At 41.0% G+C, this 14,588-nt stretch overlaps 1 protein-coding gene across 4 annotated transcripts in view; it reads left to right on the top strand.

Moving 5' to 3' along the window:
* The first annotated feature begins 345 nt into the window (after positions 1-345).
* Cap1 (cyclase associated actin cytoskeleton regulatory protein 1) overlaps positions 346-14,588 on the top strand; it is a 26,483-nt gene continuing 12,240 nt past the window's right edge. The window contains exons 1-2 of one of the 4 annotated variants that reach the window (XM_010625904.3): positions 346-590; positions 13,885-14,012. In XM_010625904.3, coding sequence (XP_010624206.1) covers positions 13,895-14,012 — 118 coding nt within the window. In that variant the 5' untranslated portion in view covers positions 346-590; positions 13,885-13,894. Of the gene's footprint in view, positions 610-13,884; positions 14,013-14,588 lie in introns of all 4 variants that reach the window. The other 3 variants (XM_010625903.3, XM_010625902.3, XM_010625905.3) reach the window with 3 other exon arrangements.

Genomic DNA, 14,588 nt, shown 5'->3' on the forward strand with positions numbered 1-14,588 from the left:
AAGAGAGATACCCAGAAACCGCTCGCCCGGAGAGGGGCAGAGCTTGGCTTTGATTACCACAGAAAGTTGACTATCCCGACCCCTACCTCGTCTTCCGAGACTCTAAGCCTCTACCCCTTCTAAGACCCTTCAGGAACTGCCCTGAAAGGAATTTGCCTTTGCCATTAACACGAAACTGACAGGAGGATCAGCCACTCATCCATCTTTATTCCCGGAGGAGGAGCTTAGCTAACGAATTCGGCCCTTCATTGGCCCTGGGCTCAGGGGGCGGTGCCGGCTCCTCACTCTGTTGAGGGGCGTGGCCCGGCCTGTGTACACACCTTTCCCGGGTCGCTCCGGCGTTGGGGGCGGGGTTCTTTCCCCGCGTCCTCGGGCCTAGCCCAATTCTCTCTCCAGGAGTTGCAAATAGGGGTGGAGTTACGAACCGGGGGGCAAGACTTCCTCCGCACTCCGGGTCTAGCCTTGCGTTTTTTACCGCCGGCTAGTTTCCGGTAGGGGAGCCGCGCCCAGTGAGGGCCCGGAAGTGGGTCGCGCGAAGATTGCTGGGCGGTTCTTGCCGGAAGTGGAGAGCGGTTGATCGCAGTCCTGAGGTGAGGCAGAACTCTTAAGGTGAGGGGGCGCGGCTGAGTAGGGACGGGGGTCCCCTCCCGGAGCGCATCAGCTCCTGGCTTTTTCAGTGGCTTTTCAGTCCTACACTCGTGTGGTGAGCCCTGATGAGGGGCTGGGGCTGAGGCCCTCAGGCCGACCTGGACTCCTGGGCGCGGTCTCCTGAGGTGGGGTGGGGGTGACCAGTTGAGCCAGGAGGTTGGGGAGGCCCTTCCATCCAGTTTTGCTGCGCTGCCTTCAACCTCAGCGTAAGCCTGTTTGCTAAGGCGTCCTGACTGAAAGGAACCTCCGCGACCTTAGAGTTTTCACTCTACCCTGTCTCACTCCCATTGCACAGATGGGTAAATTCATATCCAGAGAAGAGGTTGGCCTACGAACGCTTAGAGAGAGAGGGAAAGAATCGGATAATCTCATTTTCTTAGATTATCAGCCCCAGATTCTTCCCACGTTCATTTCCTTGTAACTTCCTTAACTTGGGGTAGTCTTCCGGCATCGGTAGCTAAAGGCCACCTGCTGCGTGGAATGTTTTATTTCTATTTTTTTAAATTCGCCTGTTTAGAATGCCAGGGAAGTTTTTAAAAGAGAGGCGAATAAGCCTCACATTTGCATTCAGATACCTCCTGTACTACTAGTCTGCTGTTCTTACTCAGAATAGCTAGGATAGCTTTATTGGTGCTGGTGCATACTTCCTGAACTGAAATCTGGAGGCTCAGGTTTGGTCTGGCCCCATTGCTAAAGTATCTGTGGCCATAGGTAAATGCCTTTTTAACTTTTTTCGTGTCCATTAAGTGGAAGTTTCTACTCTAAGCACAGTAGTAAATTCAGCATATAAAAAACTGTGTTTATTCTGTACCAGTATTTTGCCAGATTCAGCCAATGCAGCTTTAAAACTAAAGCTAAATCCTGCCCTTTTGCAACTAATAGTGATCACAAAGATGTTCAGGAAGTATTTTTAAGTGTGATGAGTGCTAGGAAAGAAGGTGTTAGGAAACTATAACAAGGGGTTCAGAAAAGCTTTGAAGGATGAGTAGAGTAGTTCAATGAAGGGAGATGCAAAAACATTTTAGAAGTAGTGTCAGAGCTGTGTCAATTGTAACTCTTTGTAGAGATTTCTCTTTAATTGAAAATCCTGAGCAGCCCAGCACATTCGTTTACCAAACATTTATTGGCCCTTATGAGATGAGAATACACTTGTTCTTATAGAATTTACAGTATGTGAGTAGCAGACAGGTAAAGCAGGGGTGGCTTACCGTGTGCACTGTTGTGAGCACAGAGGTATGAGAGCATAGGAAATACTGTTACTGGAGCCAGGATTCCAGGAGGGAATGAAAGGCTGAATCTTCCAGGATTTATTTTGCCGTATAGAGAATCTCGAAAGAGGATTTCCAGGTAAAGAGGGCTACAGATACAAGGACATGGAGATCTAGACATCTGAACCACCATGACTTGTCAGCCTGACTGAAATTCCAGTGTAATGGAGAACTGGAGGAAGTGAGAAGAGTCAAATATGGAATACCTTTGAGGCCTTTGGGTTTTAACTTAGCAGCTGTAGAGATACTTTGAAGGGTTTTGTGTAGGAAAGCATGATGACATTTGAATTTTCAAATTCACTCTGTCAAATGGGAAGGGACAGACCCCAGTGTTTGGATGCTATTTCTGTCATCATTGCCTGAACTAAGAGAGTGAAAGTAGAATGCCCTCCCCCAGTCGTGAATCAAACTCAAGACCTTGAGTTTGCCAGGCAGGTGCTGTGTGGCTGAGCTACATCACTGGCCCAAGAGAGTGGATGTAGAACTGACCAGGAGGGTTTGTCTTTGAGGAGTGTTATGAAAATGGAATCCAAGGAACTGAAAGCTGATTATTTATGGGTTTGAAAAATCAGGTTAGGTTAGACAATTTCCTAATTTTCTTGCCTAGGAAATTGGGTGGTATAAAATAGAAAATAAGCAGTAAATTGGGTAGAGAGATAGGGAGATGACATGGAAAAAATAATAATTTTGGATGTGCCTAGTTTGAAGTGTTTGTAGCATATCCAGGCAGAGATACTTAACAAGGTATCCCAGCCAGAGCCTACGGCAAGAGAAAAGATGTGGAGGCAGAAGAACTGGAAAAAGATGGTTTTGTCTGCCATATTGTGAAGGGTTTTTTTTGCCTTGTTTGAATAAGTTTGAATTTAATCTGAGGTTGGCACTTCGCTAATTTAGTTGCTATAGTCTAGCATTTGAAAAAACTAGGTATTTTTCAGCTTTCCCAGATGTATGTCATCAGTCATATGGGCTTATGATGTCTCAGAGTGGTTTAATAAAATGACAGTAGTGAAAGTACAGACTGTCCCAAAACAAATGGTGGCATAAAGATTGTGTGTTTGCTTTGAGGAATCTAGGTATTGAATTTGTAAAATGATTTGTTTCTAACCTGAGAGGTGTTTTTTTTTTCTCCCATTTTCTTTGTCATGTATAATTTACATTTATTTAGTTGCTGTTATCTTTGTAAACTAGAGACTATACCTTTGTAAATTGACATCTTAAACAGGCTTGGTGGTACGTGCCTGTCATCTCAGCACTTTGGGAGGCTGAGGCAGGAGGTCAGCCGGGGCAATTTAGCAATTTAGCAAAAAACTAACTCAAAAAAGGGAGGTTGGGATGTAGCTCATTACAGAGGCCCTGGGTTCCTTTGCCAGTACAAGGGGGGAAAAGATTTCCTCCTTATGGTTTTCTGTGAAGCATTGTGGGTAAAAAGATTCATTTTACTTAAACCAACAAATGCAAAATATTGTTGGAAGTTGAACTTTTGGTTTGAAATTTAATGCTGAGATTAGAAATCTGAAGATGTGTAAGCTAAATCTTACCCAGTCCTAATGATTATTTCTTTGAAATGTCATCTTCAGTTTATTTTCTACTAACTTTGCTTTCATACTTTTTTTTTTTTTTTTTTTGGACAGGGTCTTTCTCTGTAGTTCAGGGTATCTTTGAGCTCACTATGTAGCCAAAGCTAGTCTCCAACTCGAGGCAATCAACCCTGCCTCAGCCTCCTGAGTTGCCAGGATCACAGGTGTGTGCCACCATGCCTAGCCATACCTGTTATTTTAATTTCTGTACCACAACTAATCTTTCAAAGGTTCTCTAGAATAAACCAGATGGGGATTTAGCTCAGTGGTGCCGCTGCCTTCCTCGCAAGCCCAAGGACCTGAGTTTGATCCCTGGTACCAAAAATAAATAAAATAAAATAAACCATGTTCATCTTGTTATAATGGCTTCATATTCCCAAAGAATTAAACCTAAACTCCTTTGTCCAATTTAAAAATTGTCTACACTCAAGTTTGCGATGGTGATGCATGTTTATAATTGTCCTTGGGAGGCTGAGCTAGGATTTTTAAGGCCAGCCTGGGTTATATAACATAGTGAGACCTTGTCTCCAACCAATTAGAAACCACCATAACAAAAAAAAATTCTTCATCATCAGACCCTTATCTTTTATTTTCTTCCTTTTCTTTTCCTTTCCTTCTTTCCTTATTCCAGTGCTGAGGATTGAATGCTATGCCTTTGTGTATGTGAGGCAGGTGTGCCATTCACTCCACTCAGACCCTTAATATTGATTTTCATTTGATGATACAGATTGACTTTCTAATTTAGATTAACTTTTTTTTTTTTTTGAGACAGGGTCTCACTATGTAGTTGAGACTGACCTGGAACTCACTATGTAGCCCAGGATGGTCTTGAACTCCCAGCAATCCTCCTGCTTCAGCCTCCTGAGTGCTGGGATTACAGGAGTGCACCACCACACCAGGCTAGACTAACATTTTACTTTTTGTTTTGTTTTGTTTTGGTATGGGGGATGGAACTCAGGACCACCTTTCGCTTTTGAGGCAGGCCAGGTGGCTGAACCAACTGAGCTAAATAACCAGCCCCTGTTTGTCCCTGTTTGTTTTTGAGACAAGGTCTCCCTGTGTAGTTTGGCCTGGCCTTGAACTCACTATGTAGCCCAGGCTGGCCTTGAATTGCAGTGCTCCTCCTGCCTCAGCCTCCCAAAAATGAGATTACAAGTATGTGCCACCATACCCAGGTCTTTATTTTGTTTTGTTTGGTTTGGTTTATTTATTTATTTACTTTTTTGGTAGGGGTGGGTCGAACTTGCGACTGTTTTATTTTATTTTTGAGACAGGTTCTTGCTATGTAGTTCAGACTGGCCTTGAACTCATTATGTGGCCTAGGCCTGCCTCAAACTCATGGCTGTCCTGTCTCAACCTCCCAAGTGCTGGGATTACAGACATGTGCCATCATGCTTGGTTCTTTGTCTTATAATATTTTGAGATAGGGTTTTGTTGTGTAGTTCAGGCTGGCCTTGAATTTGGGACCATCCTCCTGCCTGAGTCTCCCAAATCCAAATTACAGGCATGCACCACCATGATGGGTTCTAGATTTGCATTTATTTGAACCATTTGCATTTCCTTTATTCTTTTTTGTACCAGGGATTGAACTCAGGACCTTGTGCTCGTGAGGCTCCCTTATGCTTTTTATTACATTAGAACAGGGTTTGGGGGCCGGGGATTTAGCTCAGTGGTTCTGGCGCCTGCCTCCCAAGTGCAAGGACCAGAGTTCGATCCCCGGTACCAAAAAAAAAAAACAAAAAACAAAAAAACAGGGTTTCTCAGTCTTGACACAGCTGATATTTTGGGCTGGATAATTCTTTGTTGTAAGGTGTTTAATGCTATATGTAGCCTTTATTCATTGGAAGCTAGTTGCACTTCTTTAATTCTGACAACCAAAAATGTCTGCTGGTAAACAGAATTGCCCCTGCTGAAGATCAGCTGCATCAGAAATGTACAGTCACTTACCTCCGCAGCATGATTTTCTGAGGGCAGTTCAGTAGCCATACTTAGCATAGTGTGTGGCACATGATAAACACTCAGTACTCTGCAGTGAATGAATCATTTATTTCCATTGAGGCATCATGAAATTATTGCATTTTGAAGGAATTCCTGGGTGGTCCTCAAAGGACTTGTTCCCCCCACCCCCAATTTCAGATGTGATCCAGTGCCACTAATTGGCACTACAAGCAACCTTTGTGTTCATTGACAGTGTGAATCAGCAAATTTCTCTCATCCTGTCCCTCTATTGTGGATATATTTAATTAAGCAGGTTTTGTTTATGTTCATAATGTCTGAATTTAGCCTGCTTGGTTTTAGTGGTCAGGGACTCATCTTTTAAAATTGTATATACTTAAATAGGTGGTGTTCACTTTTTTTGTTTGTTTGTTTTTTTGAGACAGGGTCTCACTATAGTTGAGACTGACCTGGAACTCACTGTGTAGCCCAGGCTGGTCTCCTCACAGCGATCCTCCTGCCTCAGCCTCCTGAATGCTGGGATTATTACGGGCATGCGCCACCACACCCACCTCACATTTATTTTAATTGATAAATTTGTTGACATTTCATCATCTCTTAAATAATGCAGCTACCACACTTGCTGTGAAACTATTTCTTCTTGATACACCATTATGTAAACGTAATAAAAACAAGCAAAGGTCTAAAAATACTCCTCTGCTACAGTGCAGTTTTGTTTGCCTTCTATTACCACACATGTGCCAGACTTTTCCATTTGACTGGAAAATACTTGAAATCTGAATAAGCTTGCTATTTTTATTTGAGGTGGGTTTTTGTTGTTGTTTCTGGATTTTTTTCCCCAGAAGCCATTAAAACTCCTATATTTTGGTTACTTATAGATTTAATCACAGATCTTTTCACATAGTTATAGTTGAATCATGGCTAAGGACAAATGGCAATGCCTGAATCTCTCAACAAACATATGAGAGTAGAAAATGCTATTCACCTAGAGCAACTGTCTAGGCTTAAGTCAGTTGGTGCAGTTGTGCCTTATACAATATCAAGCATACATGAGTACAAAGGGCTTGCTGAATGCACCTTGCAGTTAGTCTTCATAATTCTTTGAACTAAGGCAGAGGTGAACCCAATGACCACACAAAGTTAGCTGTTTGCTGGGCCTAGACCATTGAAACAGCTACGTCCCAAGTCTGACTTAAGTTTACATGCTATTACTCATTTTACTCCTATAGTATCAGAGCACTGAGTGTAAGGAGGTAACAGGAGATAAGCACTGATAGTAGGTTGGACTCCTTCTCTCCCTAGAGATAGCCCTTTCTGTTTTCATCTAAACCTCAGATGGTAGTGACTCAGGCACTAAATGTCATTGGTTTCATCAGTGAAACCAAATGCTTAGGAAAGAACAATGGGTTCTGATTTGGGTTAGATTTAGATGGCATCTTTACTAGGGCATAGTAGTGTCTGCTCTTTGGTTTTGTTGTTAAACCAGCCAACATACATCTCCTGTTAGCATGTTTGTAATTTGTTTTATGGTGTGTTAGAGCTTAATAGTAAGAATTTCTGTATTGTTAGGAGAACTAACAAATATATAGCCTGGTGGTATCTTAGAAGGTATATCTAAATGGAAAGGGAGGGCAGGGACAAGGAAAAAATGAGAACCAAGACCTGTCGTGTAAAGGTACAAGATCCCAATGATGAATGTAACTGTACTGCATACCTAAAATGTAAGAACCAAGACGTCGTGTAAAGGTACAAGATCCCAATGATGAATGTAACTGTACTGCATACCTAAAATGTACCAGTAAACTCAATGAGAAAAAAATAAATGGAAATGGCCTTTGATTGTTATGTCTATGTTAAAAGTTTAAAAAAAGACAAACATTTTTAAAAAATTTGTGTGAGGGAAGTATTGGGTGGTGGAATTCAGGACCTCTTGCATGCTAGCAGGCACTTTGCCACTGAGTTACATCCCCAGCCCTGTAAAGGAAAACAGAGGAAAGGAAATTATTGAAGCTCCCATTACCCTAAAGAGACAAATACTGTAAATTTTATGTTTTTAAATCTTTCCATAGTGCATTTGGCTATTCTCCCATAATTAGGCCTCTGAGACATGTATACTGAAAGGGAAGGGGGAAGAGAGGAGAAAGAGAAGTCTAGCATTGCAGTAATTATCTTAATGTCTCTTCATGCCTATCACTCTCCTTTATTAAGGTTTACTTTGTTAGGGTAAAATCTCAGGAATAGGATTACAGAGTTAAGACCAAGGGAAGCACTTTGAAGCAGATCCTTTGAGCTATGGTATACAGGCTGACTTACATAGTGGTTTTCTTTTCAGTTTGAGTGATGACTTAGAATAGTGATGGTGTACCTTTTAGAGATTGAGTGCCAAAATGCAACCCCATACCCACTTAGAGTGGTACCTTGATTCACAAAATTAATTCTTTCCACCTTTTTGGTCACAAACCAATTTGGACAAGAACTGAATCAAATTTTCTTGTGAAGTCAACACTGAACCTAACTATTGAATTTGATTCATTTCTCCTCCAATTCAGTTTGCAATCAGAATTGTAGAAAGAATTAAGTTTATGAACCCAGGTACCACTGTATTTATTGCAAAGTGCCAACACTGCAGTTAAACCTGAATACTGGCCAGGTGTGGTGGAGCACACTTGTAATTCTAGCACTTGGGAGACTGAGGCAGGATTGCCGTGAGTTCAGGACCAGCCTGGGCTACATATTGAATTCAAGGACAGCCTGAACTACATAGAGCAACTTTGTCTCAAAAAATAAAAACAAAGTAAGTTCAACCTGAATACTGAAGTTTTGTTTTTATTTTTTGCTTTTTGTCTCTGGTTTGAGACTGGGTCTCACTATGCAGTACAAGCTAGCCTCAAATTCTCGGCAATCCTGGTGCTTTAGCCTCCTGGGTGCTGGGACTGCAGGTGTGCGCCACCATGCCCAACCTGAATACTGAAGTTCTAGTTTAGAAAAATAATTCATACATTAACTTCTTTTGTCTTTAAAACACAATAACACATGCCAGAGGGTTGGCCACCACTGACTTTCACCAACTGTGGGACGACACAGTAGAAAACATTTTAAGCATAGAAGCTTCTTACTTAGAAATTTTTACTACCAGCTTAATCACTTGTTAAGATGTGACAAGGACTGCAGGAGTAACCTGGTTTCATTAACTCCTGAATGACTTCCTTCAATAGGTGAAGGAATTGGGTTGAGTTGTTAGGATGAGAGCGAAGCAACTTTGGCAGGAGTCTTCTAGCCATTTTTGTTTTCCCCCCTTGGTTTTAAACCACAGAAATTGCTGGAGGATCAACTTCCTAGTTTCTGTTTACTCTCCATGATATCCATTCTCGTGACCTCAGATTCTTGACCAATAACTTGCAAATATTATTTCCAGTCTTGATCATTTCTCAGGTTTTATTTTTAAATACTTAGCATTTTCACTTAGAAACTTCATCTTCTCTTCAAACTCAGTGTGGCCCAAACTGACCTTATCTTCTTGCCCTAACTAAAACATGCTAGAACCTGTTTTTGCCTGTAATGTCATTATTCTGTTAGGTCCCCCATGTTTGCAACTCGAGTAATCTCTGCCTCCCTTCTCTGAGTGCTACTGTGTTTTCCATCAATGCTACATGGTTAGTATTTATTCTATTTAATTCACACTTGTTTTGTGTGACCTCCAAGAGCAGAACCAAGGTGAGTGGGTGGAAGTGGCAGGGAGGCAGATTTGGCTCCATAAAAGGAAAAACTTTGAGCTGGCTGAATGGAATGGGCTGTCTCAGAAATCTCACATTCTCTCTCCATCTCTGAAGATGTTGGATCAGAGGCTGCCTGACTACTTGCATAGAATGCTGAAAGTGCCAGGGGTGTGTGCGTGCTTACAATCCCAGCACTCCAGGCCAGCCTGAACTACATAGCAAGACTCTGTCTCAAAAAAAAAAAAAAAGAATGTTGAGGCCAGGGTTTAGCTCAGTGGTTCTGCCACCTACCTAGCAAGTGCAAGGACTCCGATCCCCAGTACAAAAAAAAAAAAAAAAAAAGAATGCTGAAAGAACTGTTCTAGTGTTCTTATAATGTTTTCTAGAATTGCTCCTAATCCTGAAAAACAGTGATTCAATGGGAGGTAACTTTGCCTCTCCTGCTAAACTCCCTTAAGGGCAAGGAAAGTATTTTATCCTTCTTTTATATTCCACACAGGACTTAAAGCAGGTGTTGGTCACTTAGTTGCCTAAATGTGATAGTTTGTAGGTTAATAGATTCTTTTTATTTAGTTTTGATATCTCACTAGACATTAAATATTTTTCTTGGCAACATCTTTTGCAGTAGCCTCCTTATTTTACAGCTAGATGAATAACAGCTTTCAATATAACCCTATGGACTCAAATTAATTTTTACTTTTACCCAAATCCCACTCTATTTATCAGACAATACTTATAAACACATTGAATTTGATCATTATTCCTTGAGTGGCTAATTGCTCGTGACTATTAAATTACTTTGAACTCTTGTGCTATGGTAGAAATAAGTGCACAGTGTCAAGGAAGCACATACTAAAAGTGCTTCTTGAGGGGGTTGTACGTTAGCTGAGACAGACAGGACAATAGGAATTCAAAGAGGATCCACATACAGAGGAAAAAGCAACCAAGCAGAATAGATAGCATTATGCAGGATCAGAAGTAAGAGAAAGCATGACTCTTTCTGAAAAGTGTATGTAAGTCTTGGGTATGGTAGTATGCTGAGGAGAAGGTGTATCAAAAGATAAAACTAGGAAGTAATGGGAGGGAAAGCAGGCCTAAATTATGGAAACACTTCTTTGGACTTTACCCTCAATGCTATGGGGAATATTGAATGGCATAAAATAAAGAATGTCTTAATTACATTTGTATTTGAGATGGATCACTCTGGCTATCATATGGAAGATGATTGAAGAAAAGGTGTATTACTGAAATGAGGGCAAACTAGGAAGTTATTATAGTAATCTAGACAAAGTTTTGATGAACTAATTTTTTTTTACTATTATGTAAATAGTTTTTAAAAATTTTTTTCTTACTGAGTTTATTATAAACTAACTTTTTTAATCAATCAGAATACAGGTATGGGGCAAAGTGAAAGAATCTCTGGGTTTTGATGACTCATTAGGTTTGGAGACTGAGGAAGAAGATAATTTAGTTAACATTTATGGAATCTTTATTATTTTCTAGCACTGTGCCAAGAAATCTACATGGATTTCTTACTTTGGACTCTGTTCTTCGTTGTCCCCATTATGTAGATAAAGAAACTGAAGCCCAAAAAGGTTAACTGCTTATAGCCACAGAACCAGTGAGTGCTATTATTCAAAACCCACATTTATCTGACTTCTCTGAAGACAGCTCTGATGAACAGGAAATGGTAGGCAGTAGAGTAAAAATGAACAGAATAGTCTTGAGATTTTTTTAGTTTTAAATTTTTCAGTTTGAGGTGCCTTTAGGACATCTAGGGAAAGATGTTAGATGGAAGCTGGATCTAAGATTCTGAATCCCGGAAAAATGGCCTGAGCTGAATCATCTGCTTCAGGAGTTTTTAATCTGGAAGTGGGATACCATCTGGCAAGTGAGCTAGGTGTTAGACTGCAATAATAGTAGCTGAAGGCTTTGAAGGGGGTGCATGTGACCACCTGAAGCGTGTGTGTGTGTGTGTGTGTGTATAGACTGAGAAATGGTGTGTCTTCCAGTCCCTTCAGTACTGGACGAGCGTGCATGTCCACCTGAAGCGTGTGTGTGTGTGTGTGTGTGTATAGACTGAGAAATGGTGTGTCTTCCAGTCCCTTCAGTACTGGACGTTCTTCATCAATCTCTCCTACCCCACCAAAGACACAGTACTATTCTTCTGTATTTGATTAGTGGTAGAGTGAGGTTAACTCTGAAGGGCAGCTGTATTATCACTTTTCATTGTGAAAAAGACAGCAGAAATATAGCTTGTTCAGTAGTGAAAACATGTAAGCAAGCAAAATATGGGAAAGGGGGACCAAAATCCCCTGGAGCCATATTATTAACCTTTTAAGATGAAGACAGCCCTTCACATCTAGTACTGTGTCTCCATGTTAGTGTTGGTCTTAACCTATAGTATCTGTTGGGTATAAAGGAACATATTTAAAATAGAACTGGGTGTAGTTTATTTTGGGGAGATAGTTTGGGAGTTTATTAAATTTCTTGCCTTTCCCTTTGTATTTACAAAGTGCAGGTTATTTGTGAATCTGTCTATGGCCAATACCCAAAACCAAATAGGGTGGCAATTCAGATATTGGTTGATGGTGTCCTAACATGAGAGAGTGTACTGGCTGCTTTTAGTTGTTCTATTTGAACACAGACCTAGATTCTTTTCACTTCTCTAGGCCAAGAAACAGGTTGATTTGGTTCTCACACTCATTTTTCTTTCATACTCTTGTAAACAAGTCTCTGGCAGTGATTCGGCCCAGAGAGACCACACCTGAACACAGAAAAGAATGGACAGGGATTATATTGTTTTGTGAGCTACTAAAGTCTTTCACAGGGAAGACAATGTGTTAAGTTTGGGTTTTCTGGTATGTTGCCATTTTGGGGGAAATCTTAATTGCTTTGTTCATTTTAGCAGCTTCAAGGGAGTTGAGTTCATTCAGCTTCAGTTACCTGAACTAATTAATGCTTTGGTGAAATGAAATCTAAGTTAAGGCTTTAATTGAAATTTCATCAACATATTTTCATAAGATCACTTACAGTCCCAAGTATTTTGTGTAGACATGTATTGGTAATATTTACACTTAGTTGTACGCATGAGTGTCCAACCTTTTGGATTGCATGGGCCACATTGAGTGATGAGGAATTGTCTTAGGCTGAATATAAATTAAGGAAACTTACATGTCTGCCTAATAACAGTAAACACCTGTCTTCACATCATGCGTGTCGGTAGTTGCAATACAACTATTGGTAATTGCTATGTTTTACTTGTAACATCTGATACACAGGAGTTTCAGTTTCACTGACCATGTTGAGTGCAATAGGTGGAGTTTGCATTGTACTGTGCCCTTACACAAAGTTAGCACCTAAGCAGTCATGAAAAAATTGTTAAAAATTCATACTTAAAAATTTACGGGCTATAATCCCAGCACTCATGATGCTGAGTCAGGAGGATATCTGTGAGTTTGAGGCCAGCCTGAATTGCATAGTGAGACCTTACCTCCAAAAAAATAAAAATTTACAATCTTTTGGGGCTGGGTGACTAGCTGTCCACGCATACTTGATACGGACAACTTTTGGAACTCTTACCCTTCTAGAGTTTTAGAATACTACTTCAGGTTCATTAACAATACCTACTAGTGGGCCAGAGATCTAGCTCAGCGGCACTGTGCCTCCCAAACTCAAGGACCTGAGTTTGATCCCCAGTACCTAAAAATAAAAAAGAACACCTACTGCTTGCCAGGCAGTGGTCCTGATGATAACATATACCAAAGAATAAGTTCAATGAGGTCTTTTTTCCTTTTCTCTCTTGGAGCTGGATTACATCCATTCATTTATTCATTTATTTATTTTTTAATGCTGGAGATTGAACTCAGGACCTTGCTCCTTTGAGGCAAGTGCTCTTAGAGCTCTAACCCTATCCCAGAGCATATTTTCATTAGGATATTAGACATTGAGTGAGGCTTGTTGAGATAGAATTGTACTTGTGAAAGATCTGTAACAAGCTGTTTGGGTCGTGTCTGGTATCTTTTGCTACTGCGTGTCCAGATCCTACCCATCCTCATTTGAAGCCAGGCTCAGATGGCAGCTTCTCCGTGACACCCTTATCTGATCCTTCCAGCTGATATACTCTTCCCCTCTCTGAAACCCCATGCCACTCTATCTGCAACTTTCTGTCACCTTAAATAAACGTTTTTTTCTATTTGTTTTATAGGTGTTAGTGTATCTCTTAAGTGGCTGGGGATTTAGCTCAGTGGCACTATGCCTGCCTCGCAAGTGCAAGATCCTGAGTTCGATCCCTAGTACTAGAAAGTATGTCTCTTAAGTCTCCCTGTTAGACATGGCATGGTGAATATCCTGTTCACCTTGACTGGAGCATTCTACACACAGGCAACAAAGTGTTATAGGGGGCAGGGGGAGGGACGCACTGAACTTAGGGCCAGAAGAAGTGGGTACTGGCTTCTCTAATGAACTGTGTGACTATAGGAAAGTAATTTAATGTTACTGGAACTCAGTTTTCTGTCTTTAAAGAGTATTCTCTTTCTGTTTCTGAATAGGGGAGACTTAACCCGATGAGGGCTGTATGATTTTGCAAATTTGCTAAGCTACTTTTCCATCTTATTTTATTATTAAATTAATGCGTTCCACAGAATTGACGTCCTCTTTGTCCAGTGCAGGTGCCGTGCAATATTAAAATAACAAGTGACATTTGATCTGTTTCACCAGGCAGCTCATCATGGCTGACATGCAAACTCTGGTAGAAAGATTGGAGAGGGCAGTGGGCCGCCTGGAAGCAGCATCCTGCTCCTCCGACATGCGCCGGGGGCACGGAGATGGAGGTGGGGCTTCACAGGGTGAGCAGCCCACGGCGTGGCACAACACCTTGTACACCTCATGTCACTGTGTCTCAGTCCTCATCTCTTATGTTACAGTCTGTTTTTTCCTGTGGAGCTAACTTCTCCATTTAGTCTAAGCAGTTCCTCTCCTATAAATTCTTACTGCTGTGAATAGATAAGGGAGGAAGTGACTTGTGCAGGAGGCCTGTGGTTGAGTTATTTTAACACAAAAGCTTCCTGCTTATGTGATATTTCCTGTTCTTTCTTTAGCAGAATGACTCCAGCTGAAGTCAAATGACAAGTGATACTAAAATTGCCTATCTCCAGATGATGACAAATCTGCCATTTTACCCAAGGGCTAATTGAAAGAGAATGTTGGAGCTAAAAGGAACCTTGGAGAGTTGTTTTATTTTCATTTATAGATAGAGAAAATTAAACTCAGAGAGGAAAAGGCTCACATGCCCAGTTAATACTGGTGGTCTTAGAACTAGAATCTGGATTCCTTAAGTCCCATTCCTTTATTTTGTGTGCTGTATAATTTTTTTCTTCCCATTTTCACATGGCAGTGCACTTAAAAAAAAAAAAAAAAAAAAA

Source organism: Fukomys damarensis, unplaced genomic scaffold (genome assembly GCF_012274545.1).
Source record: "Fukomys damarensis isolate Sample0158 unplaced genomic scaffold, DMR_v1.0_HiC HiC_scaffold_23, whole genome shotgun sequence".
Lineage (NCBI taxonomy): Eukaryota > Metazoa > Chordata > Mammalia > Rodentia > Bathyergidae > Fukomys > Fukomys damarensis.